General features: G+C 42.4%; 1 protein-coding gene across 5 annotated transcripts in view; it reads left to right on the top strand.

The window, feature by feature from the left end:
- The window catches only part of LOC124625799 (histone-lysine N-methyltransferase 2D-like), a 319,652-nt gene that overhangs the window by 168,079 nt on the left and 128,064 nt on the right, over nucleotides 1-23,509 (top strand). For all 5 annotated transcript variants that reach the window (XM_047149255.1, XM_047149258.1, XM_047149257.1 and 2 more), the window contains exon 8: nucleotides 3,388-3,436. In XM_047149255.1, the coding sequence (XP_047005211.1) occupies nucleotides 3,388-3,436 (49 nt within the window). The remainder of the gene's footprint in view (nucleotides 1-3,387; nucleotides 3,437-23,509) is intronic.

Below are 23,509 nucleotides of genomic sequence, written 5' to 3'. Positions count from 1 at the left end.
CAGGTCCTCCATTCATGGGAACAAGCTCTAGGTTATTAAAGCCTCTGTCGATGGCTTGGATGACCTCTCAGCCCTCTCACTGTGAGGAGATCATTTTAGCAAGTTTGCATATCAGGCAATGTCTTTTTAGGTATCGCCCTGTATTCAGTGGTGCTTCCCCACCATTGTGTACTCATTGCGCTCAATCTCTGACGGTTTGCAATTTCCTGACGGAATGCCCTTTTTTTTTAACTACTTATGCTCTTGTTTGTGTTTGGCGTCTGAGTTATTGGCCATTTTAGTGAACGACACGGGGACTGTGGATCGCTTTTTACTTTTTACCCATCGTAGCAGTATGGCAAAGACCAGTTAATTTTTAGTTCATCAACTCCATTTCCCAATGGTATATTTTATAGACCTTTCTCCACATCCTAGTTTTTAGTTGTCTTCTCTTCCATCAATTGGAATTAATGTGTAGTTGTTTTTAGCTCCTCTCTTTGTCTTCGTGTTCTACAATTCTGATGTGTGCACGTATGACCCTAGTTATTTTTGCACCCTAAAACAAAACAAAACCCAGAATGCATTAGTGTTGTTACCCTGCCCATCAAGTTTATAATTGGTGTTAACAGTGTCATGCTGAGTGATCATGTGAAGGACATGGAGATGTCACATACTTGTGTATGACTGGTCTAATCGTGCAGTATCCAGATTTGTGGGGCATTTGGATTTGACAGTGTCCCATTGTTGGTTTGCATGGGAAAGTTAAGGCAGGCATACTTATTGTTGAGATTCTGGTTGTCCATGTCTGACCACCACAAGCGATAATCGCTGTATTGTGCATTAAGCACATCGTAACCCCTTGAAATTTGTGTCTGCCACCTGCGAACAAGCAGTTGAGTGTCTGCAACATTCTGTTTGTCATGCTGCACCATTGGTTGGAGATTAGCAGCAGTCAGACTAGGGAGTTACTACCTTGTATGTAGGCATCCATTAACACCACGATGCAAACGGCAGTGTGTGGAGTGCCGCTGTGACCAGGAAGCATGGTGTTGCATCATGTTAGTGATGAGTTGCAGTTCTTCACAACCTTCGATGACCACCACCAGTATAACAGTGACATAGATAGGGGTTCCATTTTACAAATGTTTCAGAGAGGCACAACGTTGTTATCCCTGGTATCATGGTGTGGGGAACCATTGGGTGTGTCTTCAGGTCAAAACTAGTAGTGATTGAGGGATCATTTGTGTCACAATGGAATGTCACAGACATCCTGCTTTCCTATGTGACAATATCATAGTGACATTTATCAGTAGGACAATGAATCTACTCATGGCACTTACCTTTAGGGACTGTCCTCATGATGTTGAAGTACTACTGTGGCTAGCAAGATCCCCAGACAGAACATGTGTAGGACCATCTTTGACGTCACCTCCATTCCAGTGCCAGTATCCTAGGATATGAAGGACCTTTTACTGCAGTTTGTGGCGAAACTTGCCTCAGGGTCTAAAATGCTTTTTGACTCCCTTCCCAAGGTAATCACTGCGTACATCCAGCCCAGAGGAGCTACAGCATCATGATGGTGCAATTGTGAATTGACTTTATTTCCTCCTCCTCCTCCTCCTCCTTCTGTATTGCTTCATTTTTCTATCAGTCAATGTACAGTAAAACATATTGTTCCAATGTTGTTCATGTAATTCTGTTGTCTTTGTATCGTCTTTCAGCCAATGCTTCACAAACTATTTTAGATATAACTGGGTTTGAAATGTGGAATAAATGCGCAAGGCCCAGAAAAGAACCTTTCATTTGACAAAAACCAAAAACTGATAGCAAGACGCTTCACAGGAACTGCTTTTCTGAAATATGCCTTTCTTTGAAACAAATGGCTCTAACAAATTTTGCCAGTGACTGAGTGAAATTATGAAAAGCAGTAACTAAACAGCAGTACCTTCTTCCACACTCAGCTTGCACAGCCTATCATTCCTGCCTTATTTACATAACTATACCTTTGTCTGCTTAATTGTTCGGTATTAATAATGCAGCACCACATATCAATTCATCCTCTTCCCAACACACAGCTTAGTACACATTGTGAATATGCAAGTTGCAGACTTAAATGGAAACAGTGCTGTAAATGGAAACATGTTTTTAAAAACAGTGTAAACAAAGATTGTTTGGCAACTTGAGTTGTGATTGCTGATTTATCTATAAATTTTAAGTGTAGAAAAGTGGTGTATGTCATATGACAGTATATTTCAAGTGATCTACTATTCTACTTCTGTAAAACCTGGAACAATGTATATGATCACGTAAACATTTGGTTGCTTGCATGTATTCTGACTGTTCCTTCTGTGAATCAAGACCTTTTTTTTTTTTTTTTTTTTTTTTTTTTTTGTGAATTAGTTCATTTTTGTGCCATGTCTTCACACTGGTAACCATTTTTTGGGAATCTTCCAGTTGGACGAAGAGAGGGGGGGGGGGGAGGCGGCGATGGTGGATGAACTGTATTTAATTGGTTCTGTGTGATCCACAGCTGAACCTTCCAGTCCATAACACACCAACTAGTACAATATAGAAGCAGCGTAAAACTGCAGTGAACACACCCATGACTGATTTTTGTCATTCTGAGTTAACAGTGTGCGTTAACACAACAAAAACACATGTGAAATTATACCCTTGGTGTGGAAACACACGCAGTAGTAATGGTACAGAATTGAACTTCACAAGTAGCAGCATACTGCTTCAACGTGAGCAACGAGGTGTTGATTTATACCTTAATTCTGAAACACTGTTTCGACATATGGTGTGTCATACCCACACTTTCACCATTCGGGGCTCATCTGAAATAGGTAACGTTGTGTTGAGAATTTGTCTAATGTAAACAAATCACTATTTGATGATGACGTCGCCGGCCGTTTTGTTGACGTCCAGTCAGAATCGATCTTCACCGTTAGATGCAGGCTGCATATCGTACACATGTAGACCGAGACCGATAAACATGTTTGTTTCTCTGTGTATTCCGTGTCCCATCTGCTGCTACTCGTTACCTGAGAAATAAATTGTTTAACACACACAAATTGGCGAATAATTGTTAGTTGTACATTAACTCGGTATGTAAGGCCGTCGCCATCTTGTTGTTATCGCGTTGTACCTATGTTGTATATTTAAATCATTGAATAATTATTTGTGTGTAGTTCTTCATTTGTGATTTTTTGTTACGAAGTGCAAAGGGAAAATAAAAACGTTTCATATCTTTCCTCTCTGAAATATAACTTGCACGTAATTTTCCTGATACTGTACTGGTTATGTTGGTCACTCTGATGATAGTGCTCAGTTTATGTTGGCTGCATTGAACTTTATCCAATGTAAAGTATTTGTTGATAGTAATACGTGTGTGTTTTTTTGCCGCAGGAATGTTAACGGGGAAACTACTGTTGAAATAACGAGACCGAGAAAAGAGGTAAGATCACATGTTTCTGTCAATGATTGTAACAAGAATAGTTTATCTTATTAGTATTTTTTGGTTATGGTTGGCTATGCAAACTACCGCTACCTACTGACTGCAATCTTTCGTATTTTTATTCAAGCTCTTGCTTTTTCGGTATTTCATAAAGATAAAACATTATTCATGTAGTAATTGGGACATCATGACACTAGAACATATGTTTTAGTTAGGAAGGAACATTTATTGCCTTTGGGACGGTATTGTTTATTCGGAACAGTTATTGGTACACAGCCATGTAAAACGATCGTTCGCGCGTTGTGCAGAAAACTGCCATGAACTCCACGATTGTTATATGTCGGCGTTAATATAGCACGTGGAATGCTGGAGGTTGTCAGCAGTTGTTGTTATTCTGAGGGCAGCGGCTACTGTTTTCATTGAGAGTGTGTGTGTGTGTGTGTGTGTGTGTGTGTGTGTGTGTGTGTGTGTGTATTACTTATTTGTTTTTTGGCTGGAAACTATTTGAGGTGTCCCTTCACCCTTCTTATAAATTATGTCATAAATGTTAAATACTAGAGTTGTTTATTTATGTGGCAGGAAAGCATGTGTTCACAATTTTAGTTTCATATCATTACTGGTTTGGTTTTGAAACACAACTCTAGGATTCTATAACTTCCAATCAATTCAACTACTGTTAGTGTGCATTCCTGCCCACAGGATTTTGCTTGGTACAACGGGCTACTTGACATTTAGGTCTAATTTGTATATGCATGAAGACTAATTTTGTTTCCTGGAAAGGGGGTGGGGAGGTGGGTAGAAAGAGATCCATCTAATGAAACACAAAAATTGACAACTTTTAATAGGACTGTTGTTAATGTGACAACAGTAGTCTTTTGTGCTTTAACAGTTGTTGTGTTACAGTCATCTATCAGACTTTACTAAATATTTTCTATATTGCTGCCACCCACATGCATAAATAATTCAGTAATTAGACCTGTGCATAGACATGACACTATTGGCACAAGGGTATATTCTCTGTAGTAACTTGGGTCTTGTTTCTGTGGTCTATACAGACAATTTAAACTTAAACGTTAACAGTAGTAATTGGTACATTTTACATTGTTTGTTTTATACATTTAATTGTGTCAGTTTTTCTCTCAAGTAATACCATAGTTCATTTTCTCTCTAGACTACTCAATGAACTCATAACACATCTTTATTTCACACATTTATGTCCATTTTGCTTTTACCATGTCTGCACATCACTTTCATAACATCTACAATCTGCTGAACAATGAGGGGTAGTGATCAAAACAGTGTAGGGCAGTGATTAAGGCAACACACTCGCATTCTGTAGGAATGTAATTCAGAACACTGTCTGACCATTGCAGTTCAGGTTTTCTGTGATACCCAGAAGCGTTACAGTGAGTATTAAGTTCATTGGAAATATTGAATCTACAAGTTTCACTTGTCTTTCACTCATAATGCCATCAAAATATTAAACACATACTGAAATCCAACGCGCGCGTGCGTGTGTGTGTGTGTGTGTGTGTGTGTGTGTGTGTGTGTGTGTGTGTGAAAGAAAGAAAAAGAAGTGCCGTAATGTAATGACATCACATTTGCTGCATTCACTAGCTCACAATCAAACATCAGTCTATACGACAGATTAGGCTGTTACCACAAGCTATAGTCCAAAAAAAGAATACATAACCAAAATAAATATTGTCAGTTTCTGTTCAGTCTCTGTTTACACGCATTCAGAACCATGTGTCATCATTGTCGCAGATCATAACCAATGCCTGCTAGCAGTTGTTTCAACCAACTTGTATTGCCTTGTAAGCAAGACAATGCTAAATTTTGAACTTCCTTTCTTAGTAGGCATGCTTCATCTGTGTTTGTCTCACACTTAATGGACTTTTTGTTTGATTTTATATCATTTAAAATAACTAGTACACTACTGGCCATTAAAATTGCTACACCACAAAGATGACGTGCCACAGACGCGAAATTTAACCGACAGGAGGAAGATGCTGTGATACACAAATGATCAGAGCATTCACACAAGGTTGGCGCCAGTGGCAACACCTACAACGTACTGACATGAGGAAAGTTTCCAGCCGATTTCTCATACACAAACAGCAGTTGACCGGCATTGCCTGGTGAAACATCATTGTGATGTCTCGTGTAAGGAGGAGAAATGCGTACCATCACGTTTCCGACTTTGGTAAAGGTCGGATTGTAACTATCACGATAGCAGTTTATCGTATCGCGACATTGCTGCTCGCGTTGGTCGGGATCCAATGACTGTTAGCAGAATATGGAATCTGTGGGTTCAGGAGGGTAATGCAGAATCCTGTGCTGGATCCAAACGGCCTCGTTTCACTAGCAGTCAAGATGACAGGCATCTTATCCGCATGGCTGTAACGGATCGTGCAGGCACGTCTCGATCCCTGAGTCAACAGATGGGGATGTTTGCAAGACAACAACCATCTGCACAAACAGTTTGACGACGTTTGCAGCAGCATGGACTATCAGCTCGGAGACCATGGCTGCGGTTACCCTTGACAGTGCATCACAGACAGGAGCGCCTGTGATGGTGTACTCAACGACGAACCTGGGTGCGCGAATGGCAAAACGTCATTTTTTCGGTTGAATCCAGGTTGTGTTTACAGCATCATGATGGTCGCATCCGTGTTTGGCGACATGGCGGTGAACGCACATTGGTAGCTTGTATTCGTCATCGCCATACTGACGTATCACCTGACATGATGGTATGGGGTGACATTGGTTACACGTCTCGGTCACCTCTTGTTCGCATTGACGGCACTTTGAACAGTGGACGTTATATTTCAGATGTGTTACGACCTGTGGCTTTACCCTTTATTCGATCCCTGCGAAACCCTACATTTCAGCTCGATAATGCACGACCGCATGTTGCAGAAAATGTTCGACTGCTGCCCTGGCCAGCACCTCCAGATCTCTCACAAATTGAAAACGCCTGGTCTATGGTGGCTGAGCAACTGGCTCATCGCAATACGCCATCTAAGCTCTGTTTGACTCAATGCCCAGGCGTATCAAGGCCATTATTACGGCCAGAGGTGGTTGTTCTGGGTACTGATTTCCAGGATCTATGCACCCAAGTTGCGTGAAAATGTAATCACGTGTCAGTTCTAGTGTAATATTTTTGTCCAATGAATACCCATTTATCATCTGCATTTCTTCGTGGTGTAGCAATTTTAATGGCCAGTAGTGTATAAATTGCTTCCCCATACATTTGAAAATTTGCAGTCAAACTGATAAATGCCCAGTGCTTATTCAATTGCTATTTCTATTATCTTATACATTTTACAATTGTATTTCTTGGTTTCTGCAAGTCACAACCAAATTGCCACTTTCCAGCCTAACCTACATCTTGCGCATGCGCGCACAATGTGCTTCCTCATTATTTGCTCCTCTCTAAGCCCTTAATAGTGGTTTGCTACCTGTGCTGATACAAACCCCTATCTGCACATCTACTCCAAAATTCAATTTTCTTATTCATTTCTTAACTGTAGAGAATGCCTTGCCTTCCCTTTATTTGCATATTTCAGTTCATTTCTACGTCTCATTGGTACTGTATGGTATATAGTTTCCAGTTCATATGCCATTTGATCATTTGTGCACATTACATTCTTTTGTGATTTTGGATACATTTGACTTGACTTGACTTAATTCCTTTGGTCCCTATGGGGGCATAGGGCATCCAAGAGAACTCGCCATCTGTCTCTATCTTTGGCCATTTGCCTCAATTCTGCCCAGGTCTTGCCAACTCTTTTTGCTTCCCCTTCCACTGTCCTCTTACATGTGCCACTTGGTCTTTCTCTCTTCCTTGTTCTCTGGGGATTCCATTCCAATGCTTTATTCTCAATGGCTCCACCTGGTTTTCTCAAGGTGCGCCCCAACCAACCCCACTTTCTCTCTCGTATCTGGTCTTCTATAGGTATCTGGTTTGTTATTCGATAGAGCTCCTTATTACATATTTTTTCTGGCCACCATATATTCATGATGCGTCGAAGACATCTATTTATGAAGCTTTTTTATCCATTTTCCAACTTTCACTGGCGTACAGGAGGACAGCCTTCACATTTGTGTTAAACATACGGATTTTTGTTTTGTACATGATATTTCTATTTTTAAATATTGAATACATTTGTATGAAGGCAGCATTTGCCCTTTTAATGCAGTTTTTCATGTCGTCTCCAGCTCCACCATCTTCCGTCACTATACTAACCAGATACAGGAATGAGTTGACAGTCTCCACCTGCTGCTCACCTATTAACAGCGGCACTTCCATGTTCACTGAATTTACTCTAATTTCCTTTGTTTTGCCTGTATTTATCTTCAGGCCAGCAGTCTCTGCTTCTTCTTTCAGCAAGTTAAATTTGGTTTGCATATCAGTCAGCCTTTGAACTAATAATACTATGTCGTCTGCAAAATCCAAATCCTCCAGACGTTCATGGATCACCCACTGGATTCCTCGTCTCCTGCCTGCTGTGACTCTTCTGATAACAGTGTCTAGAACAAGTAGAAAAAGTGTTGGTGACAAAATGCAACCCTGCTGGACTCCAGTTGTTACTCTTATAGGCTCTGTCACATTTCCCTTGTGGAGTACGCAGCATTTGTAGCCATCATATAGATCTTTTATGATGATGTTTAAGATCTTCTGTGGTATGCCATACTTCGGCAACACCTGCCAGAGCACTTTATGTTTCACGGAATCGAAGGCCTTTTGAAAATCAATGAATGCCAGATACATGGTTGCTTGGAATTCTTTGCTTTGCTGTAAAATGATCATAAGAGTGTTAATAAGATCAACACAACTTCATTGTGCCCTAAAACCGGCCTGTTCTTTATGCAGTCACTTTTCAAGGGATTCTTTAAATCTGTTTAAAATAATTCTGGTGAGGACCTTATTGGGCACTGACAACAACATAGTACCACACCAGCTCCCTTTTTTGGGAGCTTTACCACCAAACCATTTTTCTACTCCTTTGGAGATTTCTCTTCAAGCCAAATATGCTACAGCAAAGGATGGAGCATTTTAACAGTACTTTCAATATCGGCTTTTAAGAGCTCTGGCGCTATGTTGTCTAGGCCTGGAGCCTTTGTATCTTTTAGTGTTTTCAAGGCAATCCTAATTTCGTCCATTGTGGGGCACTGCAAATTTATATCTTGATCTTCTTCGACTTCCTCTCGAACACCTCTTACCTGTTCCTCTTGGTTGTCTTCACAATTTAACAGTTCCTTGAAGTGCTCCTCTCATCTCTGTAGCTGTGCCTGTTGAGTTGTAAGCATCACCCCATCCTTGTTCTTAACTGGTCCTCTCGAACACCTCTTACCTGTTCCTCTTGGTTGTCTTCACAATTTAACAGTTCCTTGAAGTGCTCCTCTCATCTCTGTAGCTGTGCCTGTTGAGTTGTAAGCATCACCCCATCCTTGTTCTTAACTGGTTCTTCATGTCTCAAGTTCTTCATTGACATCTGTTTGGTAATATTGTAGAGCTCTTTCATATTTCCTGCCTGTTCTGCTAATTTTGCTTGCTCATGTATCCATTTCCTTTTATCTCGACGTAGCCATATTTTCACTTTTTTGTTCGCCTCCGTGTATTCTTTATGCACTTCGCTCTTCTGCGCTCTTGTCTTACAAAAATTTAACTTAACTTTAGTTCTTTCCTGTGGGTGATTTCATTCCATGTAGCATCGGAGATCCATTCCTTCCTTTGATGTGCATGAAATCCTAAGATTTTTTCTCCCACATTTAAATGACTGTCTTTAATTTTTTGCCAACATGTTTCAATTCCCTCTTCCATAAAGGTTTCTTCAGAGAGGACCTGGAATCTGTTTTGTAGTTCAAGGCAAATGTTTCTTTGATCTGTTGGTCTTTTAACCTTACCACATCTATTTTCTTGCACCTGTGATTAAGCTGGGTTCTATTTGCCGCTATCTTCAGTCTGAATTCTGCCAAAACTAGGTGGTGGTCACTTTCAACGTTTGCTGCTCTTCTATTTCTGACATCTAACAGAGAGTGCCGGAACTTGCGGTCTATTTGATATTCGGTAACGTGGTCTGGAGAAACCCACGTTATCTTATGGCAGTTACGGTGTGGAAACAATGTGCCTCCAATAACTAGGTCATGTTCAGCGCATATGTCTATCAACAGTTCACCATTTACATTTCTGATCCCCACACCATGCACGCCCATGATATGTTCAAGCCCTTCATTTTTCTGAACCAACTTTTGCGTTCGAGTCACCCATTAAAATTATTATGTCCCTAGAATTTGTTTGTCTAAGGACTCCGTTAAGCTGTGTATAAAATGCATCTTTTAATTCTCCGTTAGCTATTTTAGTAGGTGCATAACATTGAATTACAGTGACATATCACACATTTGTTTTAAAGCGTGCGGTTATCATCCGTTCTGAGACTGGTTTCCACTCCAGTAAGTTCTTCTTGCTGCTTTTAGATAGTGAGAGCCCTACACCATACCTATGCATTGCATCCTCACCTGTCTGACCTGCATACAGCAACACTCCACCATTTTGTGTTTGGAATTCCTCAGATTCTGGCCACCTTATATCACTTAGTCCCAATATATCTAGTTGATAGTTCTCCATCTCTTTTTTGACCTGTCTTAGCCTCCTTGCCTCTCTCAACGTCCTTACATTCCAAAAACCAATACGGGTTTTCCTTTCCAGGCCAAAGGTCATATTCTTAAGATCCATTCTGTTTTTTCTCCTTTTAGTTTCTGTGATATGTGTTTTTTGGTGGTGCAGGTTATCAGCTCACAGCCCCTGAGTGTCCTGGTGGGGCTGCCACCTCATGGCCTGGACACCTGCCAGGGTTTTGTTTCAGGGCCTTACCCCTTAGATAGCTTGTCTTCACTACGACTACAGCACACTATCCATCCCTTCGCAGTAAGGCCTACATGCATCAACGTTGTCCTTTTTTCCAAGGATCTTCCGCTGTCCACATTAGGGGACTGTGTCTGCTGCCACACAATCACAGGGAGGAAAAAGAAAGGAAAGGAAGGGAGTGTATATGATGGGACAGAACAGAATAGGATAGGACAGGAAAGGACAGGACACTAGATGGGACGTTGTGAGACACACTTTGTCTGGATCCTCTATGGAGACCTGTCTGGCTTGGGAGGCCTTGCTGGTAGTTAAACCGCCGCTGGCATAGCCCTCCACTTTATTGGATTACACAAACCCCCTCACCCACACGGACAGTGTTTCGTTAAGGCGGTGTCTCCTGAGGGGGTTGGATACGTTCGCTTTGTTAGAAAACAGACTGTTCTAGAGGATGCCTTATAGGTTACATTATAACTCAAGACACAGAAAATGTAAATAGTTCCAGTATGAAACAGCTACTTAACTTAAAACTATATCAAATATGAATATTGAATTTTGGTGAGGACTGTGTCCACAGCTTTAATATAATTATTTAATGTTGCCATTTCATGACTTCTGTTGTGTGTCAAAATGTTGAAGTTGAAATTGCAATAAATATTTTTAACAGTCATGTGTGGAATTAATACTTTCATTAAGTATAAATATTATCATGTTGTTCAGCTGTAAGGGGTGAAAAATATTTTAAGTTCAAAGAATAGAGATTCATTGTGATGACACATAATCACAAAAGCAAGGGAATAAAGGGAATGTCTGACAGCTTTTTCTATGATACATATTTATGTTTGAAAGACACATGTTAGAACTACTCATAGACTGTGTGTACTGCTAGTGAAAAACCAACAAGAGAGTGCAAGTATTAAGTCCTCCCAATGAAATTTCATTTAAATGGAGAATTAAATTTTAATTGTTTAGAGGATAAAACAGTTTTCAATAAGTTATCTTTTGTGTGTATTCAGAGCGATCTAGGTCAAGTTATTGAGTTTCCAAAATATATTCAGTGGTCTTTAAATCACTAAATTTGTAGTGGAAACATTAACAACCCAAGTGGACAATTATATTGAGATTTATTCCAGTCCATTGTGATGTTAGTTATATTGAGCTCAAAATTTCTCAAAAAGAGTACTCTGCCTCAGAACTGCAGAAAGCGTAAGTGGAGGAATACTGAAACAAAAAAAATCACAGAGTGAGATGATGATAAACTACAAAAATCTTAAACTTTCATTCTCAGTTGAGCACACTTTGAGCAGGAGCTGCGTGTGTGCTACAATTGGTGCAAGTGCTAGTCGCAAAGTGCATCAGTGTGATACATTTTCTCGGGATTGATCAGTTGGTGGAGATGGGCATTGTAGAAGTCTGTATGTTGGCAGTTTGGGAAATGTTTTACCTAAAAAATAACCTAATCATAATTCCGGAAACACTTTCACACTCAGTGGTTTCTGCATCTGGGAAAGAGGGAGAAGTTGGTGGATGCCATGTTAGGGGAGTAAAGGGTGAGGCAAAATTCGGTATTGCAAAACAACAGCTTGTGTAACATATGGCCTGTGTAGAATGAGCTGGGGCATTGTTGTGGAGCAAAAATACAACCTTGAACAACTTTTTGCGACCGCTTCTTGTGACACCACATCGGAGTGTTTCAGTAATATGCTCCTATGATGATGATTTGCCTTTTGATTATAGTTTGTTAGCATCACAAAAGGGAGAGAAGGAAACATAGTAGGTGAATATGGATTGGGGGGAAGAAATGAAAGAGGAAGCTGCCTTGTAGAATTTTGCACAGAGCGTAACTTAATCATAGCTAACACTTGGTTCAAGAATCATAAAAGAAGGTTGTATACCTGGAAGAATCCTGGAGATACTAAAAGGTATCAGATAGATTATATAATGGTAAGACAGAGATTTAGGAACCAGGTTTTAAATTGTAAGACATTTCCAGGGGGCAGATGTGGATTCTGACCACAATCTATTGGTTATGAACTGCAGATTGAAACTGAAGAAACTGCAAAATGGTGGGAATTTAGTGAGATGGGACCTGGATAAACTGAAAGAACCAGAGGTTGTAGAGAGTTTCAGGGAGAGCATAAGGGAACAATTGACAGGAATGGGGGAAAGAAATACAGAAGAAGAAGAATGGGTAGCTCTGAGGGATGAAGTAGTGAAGGCAGCAGAGGATCAAGTAGGTAAAAAGACGAGGGCTAATAGAAATCCTCGGGTAACAGAAGAAATATTGAATTTAATTGACGAAAGGAGAAAATATAAAAATGCAGTAAATGAAGCAGGCAAAAAGGAATACAAACGTCTCAAAAATGAGATCGACAGGAAGTGCAAAATGGCTAAGCAGGGATGGCTAGAAGACAAATGTAAGGATGTAGAGGCTTGTCTCACTAGGGGTAAGATAGATACTGACTACAGGAAAATTAAAGAGACCTTTGGAGAGAAGAGAACCACATGTATGAATATCAAGGGCTCAGATGGCAACCCAGTTCTAAGCAAAGAAGGGAAGGCAGAAAGGTGGAAGGAGTATATAGAGGGTTTATACAAGGGCGATGTACTTGAGGACAATATTATGGAAATGGAAGAGGATGTAGATGAAGATGGAATGGGAGATAAGATATTGCGTGAAGAGTTTGACGGAGCACTGAAAGACCTGAGTCGAAACAAGGCCCCGGGAGTAGACAACATTCCATTAGAACTACTGATGGCCTTGGGAGAGCCAGTCATGACAAAGCTCTACCATCTGGTGAGCAAGATGTATGAGACAGGCGAAATACCCACAGACTTCAAGAAGAATATAATAATTCCAATCCCAAAGAAAGCAGGTGTTGACAGATGTGAAAATTACAGAACTATCAGTTTAATAAGTCACAGCTGCAAAATACTAACGCGAATTCTTTACAGACGAATGGAAAAACTGGTAGAAGCGGACCTCGGGTAAGATCAGTTTGGATTCTGTAGAAATGTTGGAACACGTGAGGCAATACTAACCTTACGACTTATCTTAGAAGAAAGATTAAGAAAAGGCAAACCTACGTTTCTAGCATTTGTAGACTTAGAGAAAGCTTTTGACAACGTTAACTGGAATACACTCTTTCAAATTCTGAAGGTGGCAGGGGTAAAATACAGGGAGCGAAAGGCTATTTACAATTTGTACAGAAACCAGATGGCAGTTATAAGAGTCGAGGGAAGTGAAAGGGAAGCAGTGGTGGGGAAAGGAGTGAGACAGGGTTGTAGCCTCTCCCCGATGTTATTCAATCTGTATATTGAGCAAGCAGTAAAGGAAACAAAAGAAAAATTCAGAGTAGGTATTAAAATTCAGGGAGAAGAAGTAAAAACTTTGAGGTTCGTCGATGACATTGTAATTCTGTCAGAGACAGCAAAGGACTTGGAAGAGCAGTTGAACGGAATGGACAGTGTCTTGAAAGGATGATAAAAGATGAGCATCAACAAAAGCAAAACGAGGATAATGGAATGTAGTCAAATTAAATCTGGTGATGCTGAGGGGATTAGATTAGGAAATGAGACATTTAAAGTAGTAAAGGAGTATTGCTATTTAGGGAGTAAAATAACTGATGATGGTCGAAGTAGAGAGGATATAAAATGTAGACTGGCAATGGCAAGGAAATCGTTTCTGAAGAAGAGAAATTTGTTAACATCGAGTATAGATTTAAGTGTCAGGAAGTCGTTTCTGAAAGTATTTGTATGGAGTGTAGCCCTGTATGGAAGTGAAACATGGACGATAAATAGTTTGGACAAGAAGAGAATAGAAGCTTTCGAAATGTGGTGCTACAGAAGAATGCTGAAGATAAGGTGGGTAGATCACGTAAACAATGAGGAGGTATTGAATAGAATTGGGGAGAAGAGGAGTTTGTGGCACAACTTAACTAGAAGAAGGGATCGGTTGGTAGGACATGTTTTGAGGCATCAAGGGATCACAAATTTAGCATTGGAGGGCAGCGTGGAGGGTAAAAATCGTAGAGGGAGACCAAGAGATGAATACACTAAGCAGATTCAGAAGGATGTAGGTTGCAGTAAGTACTGGGAGATGAAGAAGCTTGCACAGGATAGAGTAGCATGGAGAGCTGCATCAAACCAGTCTCAGGACTGAAGACCACAACAACAACAGCATCACACTATGGCAGTACCAAAAAATACTGATCACCTCCTATCCGAAAGGTGGTTGAGTCTTTGACTTTTTTTTGTTACTGGGGTCACAGTGATGCACCCACCATTCTTCAATGGTGAATAGTCAGCTAAGTCATCCAGATCTGCTGCTGCCTCAGGTCAACAGTCTTTGTGATTGGTTGTGACCTGTCAGTTAACCCAGCTGTTTTTGACCTATGTCATGTTCATTATGTGCAAGTTGTTGAAAACTTATTGATGGCTGATTTTCCACTTTTTCTACAACTGCCTCGCTTGTGAAACTTGTCTTCGAATACCAGGGCTTTTGCTTCCTATCAGGTTCCCAGTTCTGTAGAATGTGAGAGCTGAGGGGATAGCAGGCAGTGGGCTGTGACTTGCTACCGGTGAAGCAGGAGTTCCAACAACTGAGGAAGGTGTCAATGAATTGCAATGCTATTGTATTTACAATGTGACAAGGGTAGACATTGATTTGACATGGCCGTGTGTGTTTGCCCCTGACTGCCAACCAGGTGCTCACAGCAGCTTCTATTACTATGTTGTGAAATGCCTGTCTTACTGGCTTGCACCATGGCAGTCCACAGTTGGCAGTGAGGAAGATTCTAGCTACATCACACTCTGAGTCCTGGTGCACAGGAGGCCAATGTTGTATCCCCGGTGAGGGCATGGCAGACTGGAATTCCTCGCCTTGCCCCCTCAACTGGTGGTGATGCAGATCACTGCTTCCTGAGCAGGCATTCAGGCGACGGGGAGAGATTTGGGACCCTGGTGGGGGCAAGGGCAGTTACATCATCTGCAAAGGGCAGAGTGGCGCAGTCTTAACATACATCACTGTCCACAACCCCCTGACAACTGACAAATGGAATGGGATTAAATGTAATGCTCCTTGCTGATTGTGCAATGCTGGAGTTATTAGTGTCTTATGCTCCTGAAGGTGGCTGGATGTTGTAACTGGCAGTTGGTCACCTGCAGTAGCCTTTCCTGTTGTTGGGGGTGCATGCTCTGATGTAATAATGTACTTGGCAATGCAGTGGTCGGGGTGAAGTGCTTGTTTCCACACCAAATGGCTTTCTTTGCTGCAACCTCTGTTCTGAATCTTGGCTTTCTGCATTTCTCCCCCCTCTTTTGGAAACCTGGTCCTCCGATTTGGTAAAACATTAACACAGGCAATATTATTCACGGTTACTTACACTACCCTTTTTCAGTCGTAGCATCCTTTGCACTAAGCGTGTTTACGCTAGGTGTCCCTTTTGATTAAACTTTGCACTCGGCTTTCTTGTTGGGTCTTTGCTGAAGTGTGATTGGCGGTGCCATGGGTTCTGCTCGGGATCTGCAGATGGAAAGTGGGTAATGTTGGGATTTGGGTGATCTTTCATTTTAAATGGTAATATACAAGGCCAATAACAGATGACTCTGGTAAAGATCCCATTTTTGATGAGCTGGCAGCAGTGCTCTGTCCTATATTTCATCACATAATGAAGAAGATATTCAACTGTTATGCGGTCATTCTGAGCAGCTATCATTCAGTCTAGGGAGTCGAGCAGGATTGGGTCTTCCCTCGGCTCACCATTCTTTGTTGAGTTCGTGCTGGACTACCACGGGCCCTCAGCCCTTGCAGCACCCCTTCCCTTTTCCGTACTGCGTGTCCATCCTTCTGCTATCCTTTTTCTCCTCTCTTGGGGTACATGTCTGGATTTTTTTGGGGGGAATGTTTTCTGACAATTTGATACCCAGCATCAGAACAGTCCCTCATCTGTTTTTATTTATTTCTTCGTTCTCCCTCTCATACCGTTCCTCTGCTTTGGTGTTTGAGGTTCCTCTATGTTTTTTCTCCCTTTTTGCACTCCTGAAGGCCGTCCCATGCATTTGACAGATGACTGGGTAATGCGTAATTCCCAGCCCTGACAGGTAGGGTTCACATGTCCCCTGGTACAGGCCAGGCCCAGGGAGAAGTGATTATCTGAGCTTGCGACCTTTCCAAATTGCCAGTTGGTCCCTCTGTCAGAAGTTCGTATGATGTGACTTGAGGTGTGAATGATCACAAAGTGGGTGAGATCCTCCTATGAGGGGGCCCTCATTTGGAAAGTGTGTGATGCAGGCAATCATGGGGATTTTTCACAATGAGCCACTCATCTTCATTCCAGCCTGTCTACTAAGTGTAAATGGAAGGAAAATAAAGATTCAGAGACTGTCCCATTTGCACCTTGGTTCCTCTTGGTATTGCGTACTGACGACTTGACGACTTCGTACATCCCTCCAGCCAACAAGCATCTGAGTCTTCATCTGCCACTCACAAAGGCTGCAAAAATAATACAAAGACAAATGGTCTTCTCCTTCGCCGCTGCGCGATACCTTCATCCAGCTTACCTTAGTTTCGCAGGTGCACACCACCAACCGTTTTTCTGCCCTGGAATCCACAGGCTGACCCTGAGAGAATGCCGTTGACTCTGTACATCTCATGAGACGGATCCTCCTGTCTCTGCATCCTGCATCATTGAGGCTTCGATGGCTGTCACACGGCAGCCGCCAAGGTGAGAACCCTTCAATTTTTCCCTCCTTCCCTTTCCGCTCCATGACTTTCCTCCCCATGACTTTCCTCCAATGGAACATTTGTGGCCTGAGATCCAACAAAGAGGAATTATGCCATTGGAATTGCAGTGTCCACTTGTTTTCTGTGTCCGGGAAAGAAAATTGCATCCTCGCGATCACTTTGACCTCTTGCATTTCTTTGTGGCCTTTTTTGCCCTTCCCCCAGTTGATGGCAATACATCTTGTGGGGGAGTCATTCTGTCCATCCAGGATGATGATCAGTCAGACCATCTCACCGAACACCAGGCTACAAGCTGTTCCAGCCCGCATTTTCCTTCCTCGCTTCACCTCTTCTCTTTGTAATGTCTACATCCTTCCGTCATTTGATGCCACCAGGGCAGACTTCCTCCAGTTTATTGGTTAACTCCCTCACCCCTTTTTGCTGTTCGGTAACTTTACACCACCCCGTCTGGGGCTCTTCCAGAACCTGCCACAGAGGTGCGCTCTTGGCAGACTTTCTCAGTCAACTCAACCTCATCTGCCTTAACACAGGAGCACCCATGTTCTGCTTGGTCTCCATAAACAGCTATTCCGATTTGTACTGCCCAGCTTGGCTGTCATCTCGAGTGGTCCGTTCTCTCTGACATATACTCGAGGGACCATTTCCCATGTGCTACTTGTTTGCTGACTCCTCCTCCACCTATTTATATACACAGCTTGCAGCTTTTTAAGTTCAGCTGGAGGTGTTACTCCTCCATGATGACTTTCACCGAACAACATTTCCCCAATTGTAGAATGCCATCTTACCATGTCGTGTCCTGGTCTCTTGGTGGACTGAGGCGTGCCATGCTCTCCATGTTTTTACCAATGATGTTATGATGGCGAATTGCATTTGTTATAAACAGCTGCGTGCACAGTGTTGTCGCGTTCTTCAGGGTTCCAAAAAAGCTAGCTGGATTTCGTTTATTAGTTCTTTCAACAGTTCCGCTTGCCCTTCTGTCATGTGGGACAGCCTCTGGTGGCTCTCTTGGGTCAAGGTCCATTCTCCAGTTTCCGGCCTGACTATAGTAGACGATGTCATAATGGACCCTATTGCTATCTCCAACACTTTGGGCCTCTATTTTGCGGGGATTTTGAGCTCCTCCCACTAGCACCCTGCCTTCCTTCATCAAGAAGTCTTGGATGATACCCTTCTCCTCTCAGAATTGTGAATGCTACATTGCCACCTTTATGATGTGGGAGCTGTAGCATACTCTTACTTTGTCCTGATCTTCTGCCCCAGGGCTGGACAATGTTCACATTCAGATGTTACTAGCACATTTCTATTGTGGGCATCCACCCTCTCCTTCATACATACAGTTACAAACTCGCATTCAGGACGATGACAGTTCAAACCCGTGTCTGGCAATCCTAATTTAGGGTTTATGTGATTTCCCTAAATTGCTTCAGACAAATGCTGAGATGGTTCCTTTGAAAGAATTTCCCCATCTTTCCCTAATCCGATGGATATAACGACCTCGCTGTTTTGTCACCTTCCCCATATACCAACCAACCAGCAGACGCTGGCGTGAAGCCACTGCCATATCCATATCTAAGCCCAGTAAAGACAAATGCCTTTGCTTTAGCTATCGCCCCATTTCTTTCACCACCTGTGTTTGCAAGGTGATGAAACGTACGATGCTTACCTAACTGGTATGGTGGCTCGAGTCTCGCTGTTTCTAACCACTTCACAATGTGGATTTCGAGTGCACTGTTCTGCTACATCTCGTAGCGGTTTGTTGTGGAAATACCAGACTGTGGCCGTGTTTTTTTGATTCAGAGAAATGCTACTGGAGGACTGGTATCCTCCATGCTCTCTACAGGTGGTGCACTTGAGGCTTCCTGCCCCATTTCCTTCCGGAATTTTTCAAGTACCGAGTTTTCAAGGTAAGTGTGGATTCTGTCTTGTCGGGCACCTTTATCCATGAAAATGGGGTGCCTCAGCGCTCCGCCCTGAGCGTCGTCCTCTTTGCTTAGCCATTAACCGCATTATATCGTGTCTCTCACTGGACATCTCCAGCTCCCTTTTTTCTGACGATTTTGCTATCTATTGCAGTTCATCATGAACTTCTCCATCATGAGGCATTGGCAGTGTCTTTCACTTTACCATTGACAAAGCCATTTGTATGAATTTCTGGCAGTGCAGCGGGTTTCTTCCACTGTCTTTACATCTTGGCCTGTTGCTCTTCTTTTCATTGAAACTACAAAATTGCTCAGGCTCACATTCGATTGGAAACTTTCTTGGTCCTTCCATGTATTTTACCTGGCCACCCACTGTACCTGGTCTCTCAATGTTCTACATGTCCTATGTAGTACTTCCTGGGGAGAAGTATCAGACAACCGTCCTCGATTTGTACCGATCCCTTGTTCATTCGAAACTAGACTGTGGATGTCTCGTTTATTCATCTGCTGTGTAGGTACGTGGTGAAAAACCCTCCCGGATATGGTAAAGTTAAGTTATTAAAAAGAAAAAAATGAAACGGTGATCGACCATAAGTGTCAGCAAAGGTATTAATTATGAACGTGTGGAAAAATGAAGAAAAAATTATCATTTATTTTTCTTTGTACATGATTTTGTTTCTTACTCTCTCGTATGTAGAAGGGCGATGAAGATGTACGGCTTTATGTATGAAGTATTACGAGCGTTACATATCGTGTGCGCCTGAATAATAGTGTATGAAGTATTAAGAGTTTTATGTATCATATCTGTGCCTGAATAATAGGATATTTAACAACAGTATTAAGTATTTTTATTGAAGTGGAACCAAGTAAGGAGGGTTTTTAAAAGCACTGGTGTCCTTGAAGTCGGCTGCCTGCATCTCCAATTGCAATGTAAGAGAGGAAGTCTGAATAGCCTAAATTCGTACAAGCAGAATATTTCTAATAATGCAGTTTTAATACACTTTAAAAAAATTTCCATTCGTGTATATATATTTCTTTTTTTATTATTATTATTACAACACACTGCACATCCATCCATCTTAAGCCACTGAAATACAATCTTATCATCTGTCTGGTTGAAAGTCTCTGTGCAGAAGCTGCCGAACTACTACTTTCATATGGCTGTTGATGTTCTACTCAGCAGATATGCATGTCATTTGACTGCCATTCCTGGTCCACCCATCCTATGCCTACTTCTTCGGTGACTTCTTTGACCACCAGTATGGGACGTTTCTCTCTCTTCTCTATTACTTCCTGGAGTTCGCTTTTGACTATTGCTCCAGCAGCTTAACTTAGTGCTACCAGCCACTTTCCCAATGGGTGTGAACCCTTCACCATCTTGGCTTTGTGCAGCGGCCTGTGTTCACTTTGGGCTTCATTTGCCTCCTAAGGAAACTACTCCAGATTTGATCTATCACTGTAAGTTTCTCGGCCTTCTGCATGGAACTTAGCAATAGTACCTTTGTGTACACTGATTGTTCTCGAACTGATCGTGGTGTCAGGTGTGCCTTCATCATTGACACGGATGATTTTCGATAGTGGCTTCCGAAACACTGTTCAGTTTGTATAGTAGAGCTCTTCACCCTGTATCAGGCCATGCAGTACATCTGGTAACACAGGCTTTTCAATTGTGTCATCTGCTTCAATTCAGTGCCCCTCAGAGCCTCTGTACACTGTGCACCATCCATCCTTCAGTGTAACGGGTTCAAAAAAACTACCACTTGCTTACTTTTGAGGGAGCCGCTGTGATGTTTATGTGGGTTCCTGGTTCCTGTTGGTCGGACAGGAAACAAAGCTGCTGACAATGCTGCCAACACTGCAGTTCCCCCACCTCGGCCCACTAGTGCTTCCATTACTTCCAGTGATCTCCGTATTGCCAACTGTCAATAGGGGTTGCCACTTTGACATCGCCATTGGTCTTACCTTTATGGGAACAAGCTTCGAGGAATTAAACCTTCATCAGTGGCTTGGCTGATCTCCTCTTGGCTCTCCAGCCGTGAGGTTGCATATTGGGCACTGTCGTTTTAGCCATTGCCATTTCTTGAGTGGTGATCCCTTAACGCTTTGTGCCGATTGTCATCAACCTTTGACGGTTTGCCACTTCTTGACCGGGTGGCCTGTTTTTAACCGCTTGTGTTCTAATGTATGTTTGCCGTCTGAGTTATCGGCTGTTTTAGCACGACACGCGGGCTGTCGACTGCATTTTGCTTTCTATCCATTGTAGCAATATGGTGAAGAACATTTAATCTTTGGTTTGGAGACTCCCTATGGCATATTTTGTGGACCTTTCTCCAGGAGGAAGTCCTTGTTCTTAGCTCTCTTTCTTTCCATCCCTTGGGCTGAACATTTGGTTGTTTTTACCTCCTTTTTCGTATCAGTGTTCTAAGGTTCTGCCATGGGGCCCGTATGATCTTAGTTATTTCTATGCACTAAAACAAAACAAACAGGGCCAGGTGTGTCATGTTGTTGAGGTTGTAAGTTTCTTGGCGGGGAGGTTCCCTTGGGTTAGGTCTGTTAAGTAAACTGAGGTGTGGGTAAGGTTCAAGATAGTGGTTACTGTTACAGTAGAAGGTAGCTGGAAAGTGGGTCCAGGAATGAGGCTGTAGGTGCCATTAATTAACATTACCTCTCCATGTAATTTTGAAGTTGTGTGCCTCCTTGTTGGCCATGTTTATAGCCGGTGATGATTATAACTACTGGTTGTGCAACAGCATCCACACAATGTAAGTTTACTTTGCAGTAAAATTCTGTTTTCCTCACAGTTATTTCCTTAGGGTGTGTTTCCAGGTCTTCCTGGTAGTGGAATAACGAGTTTGCATGAGTTAGGTATGGTGTATACCTGCTATTATAACCTTCAGTCACCAATAATTGTGTGGATATTCAAACACACTCACTTAGAAACAATAGCTTGTTACATGATAACAACCCAGTATCTCTTATTCGACTGCCGTGCCATGACATGCGGCCGGCGCCGTTCGTAGCTAGGTGGCGCTCCCGCGCATAGCTGAGTTGCGGAGCGCCTCTATCGCCGTTTGCGCGTACTGTCGTGGCGGCACTGTTATATGTCGTGGCACTGTCACAACACCTGCTGTGTGTGTGTGTGTGTGTGTGTGTGTGTGTGTGTGTGTGTTTTGTGGGGGGGGGGGGGAGGCAGATAGTAATTGACAATGCAGCAATTCTTGTGCTGAGAGCAGGATGGTAGGACTGGTGGTTTGGAGTTACTAACAGTATTTTGTGTATTTTCTGTTGTACCAAGCTCCTGAGGGATTTGAACCTGCAAGTGAGCACCTTCTATTGTGTTGGCCATGGTAGCCATGCTATGGTAGAATGGTAAGGACTCTCTTTTTGGTGGTTACCAAATTTCTAGCGGCAGAGGCAGCTTTTCCTGAATCTTGGGTGGTAACAGTACGGGTGTTGTGTGTCCACGAACTGAACTGTGGGTAGTAGCACTTTGTGCAGTTAAGTAGTTTCTCTGCAGGTGTCATAATCCGAGAGAGTGCGGGATAGCCTGGCAGTTGGTAATTGTGTATCCACATTGTCTAGGTTATGCCTCAGTATACCTAAGTTGTGGTTCATAGCATCTGTTGTGGATTGTACATGGGTCAGCAGTGTTCTTGATGAGATCACAGTTGCTGGTGTTATTTACCATGTCATTCTCTAGGCTGGCACGCGGGCAGGAATGCAAGTCTGTTTCATTCTGGTTAGCATCTTTGTCAGCTCACAGCTGTTGCAAGGTTATGATGATCTTTTTTGTGTCCTCTGATTCGGTTGCACCGAAGATGGTTTTTAGACTGTGACCACCTGTGTTTATGGAACCTGTTTTTTATTGTACCCATGGAACTATCTTTGTGGTCAAGCTAACTCTGTAGTTTGAGTAAAAACTGGTCGCGGTAATTGGTACTCTCCCTGGACGTCTTCACACTCTACCGTGTTACCTATCATAGCTTATAGTGTGTCAAAAGTATCTTCCAGCCACCTCATTTCATTGTTTACTGTCCAAGTATTGAAATCTAGCTTTAAAGTTCACTGACGGTCTGACATGATCATGTGTGGTTGTTGTGTGAATAAGAATCTTTCCATGAAATGATGTACCTCAAGTGCTTGAGTCATCCTGCACCAGCTCAGCAGTCCCATTAGGACAAATATCTTGCATGCTCCTTTTCCTCACTGTCCAGGGCTTGATGCCTGGCACTGCAACTGCCTTTTCTTGCTTGGGGGGTCGGGCCATTCCATTCTCGTAGGGAATGGATAACCTAGTGTTTGCCCCAGATCATTGCCGAAGTGCATAGTGATGTGTCAGTTTAGTGACTGTGCTGTTCTGATTCTCCTACCTCTTCCTTTTTTTTGTTCCTACTTATCTCAGATACTACCCCCTCTCCTTTGGCGGAAGCTGCCTAAAGGGGAGAGGGAACCGATGTGAACAGCTGTGGTATGATTTGGAAACCATAACTTTATGTTTACTGGTGACTGCATCTCAGCCACCTGAAACAACCTTTGGA

This window comes from Schistocerca americana, chromosome 8 (genome assembly GCF_021461395.2).
Source record: "Schistocerca americana isolate TAMUIC-IGC-003095 chromosome 8, iqSchAmer2.1, whole genome shotgun sequence".
In the NCBI taxonomy this organism is placed as follows: domain Eukaryota; kingdom Metazoa; phylum Arthropoda; class Insecta; order Orthoptera; family Acrididae; genus Schistocerca; species Schistocerca americana.
Note: the sequence above shows the minus strand (reverse complement) of the source record. Positions and strands in the feature narration are given on the sequence as shown.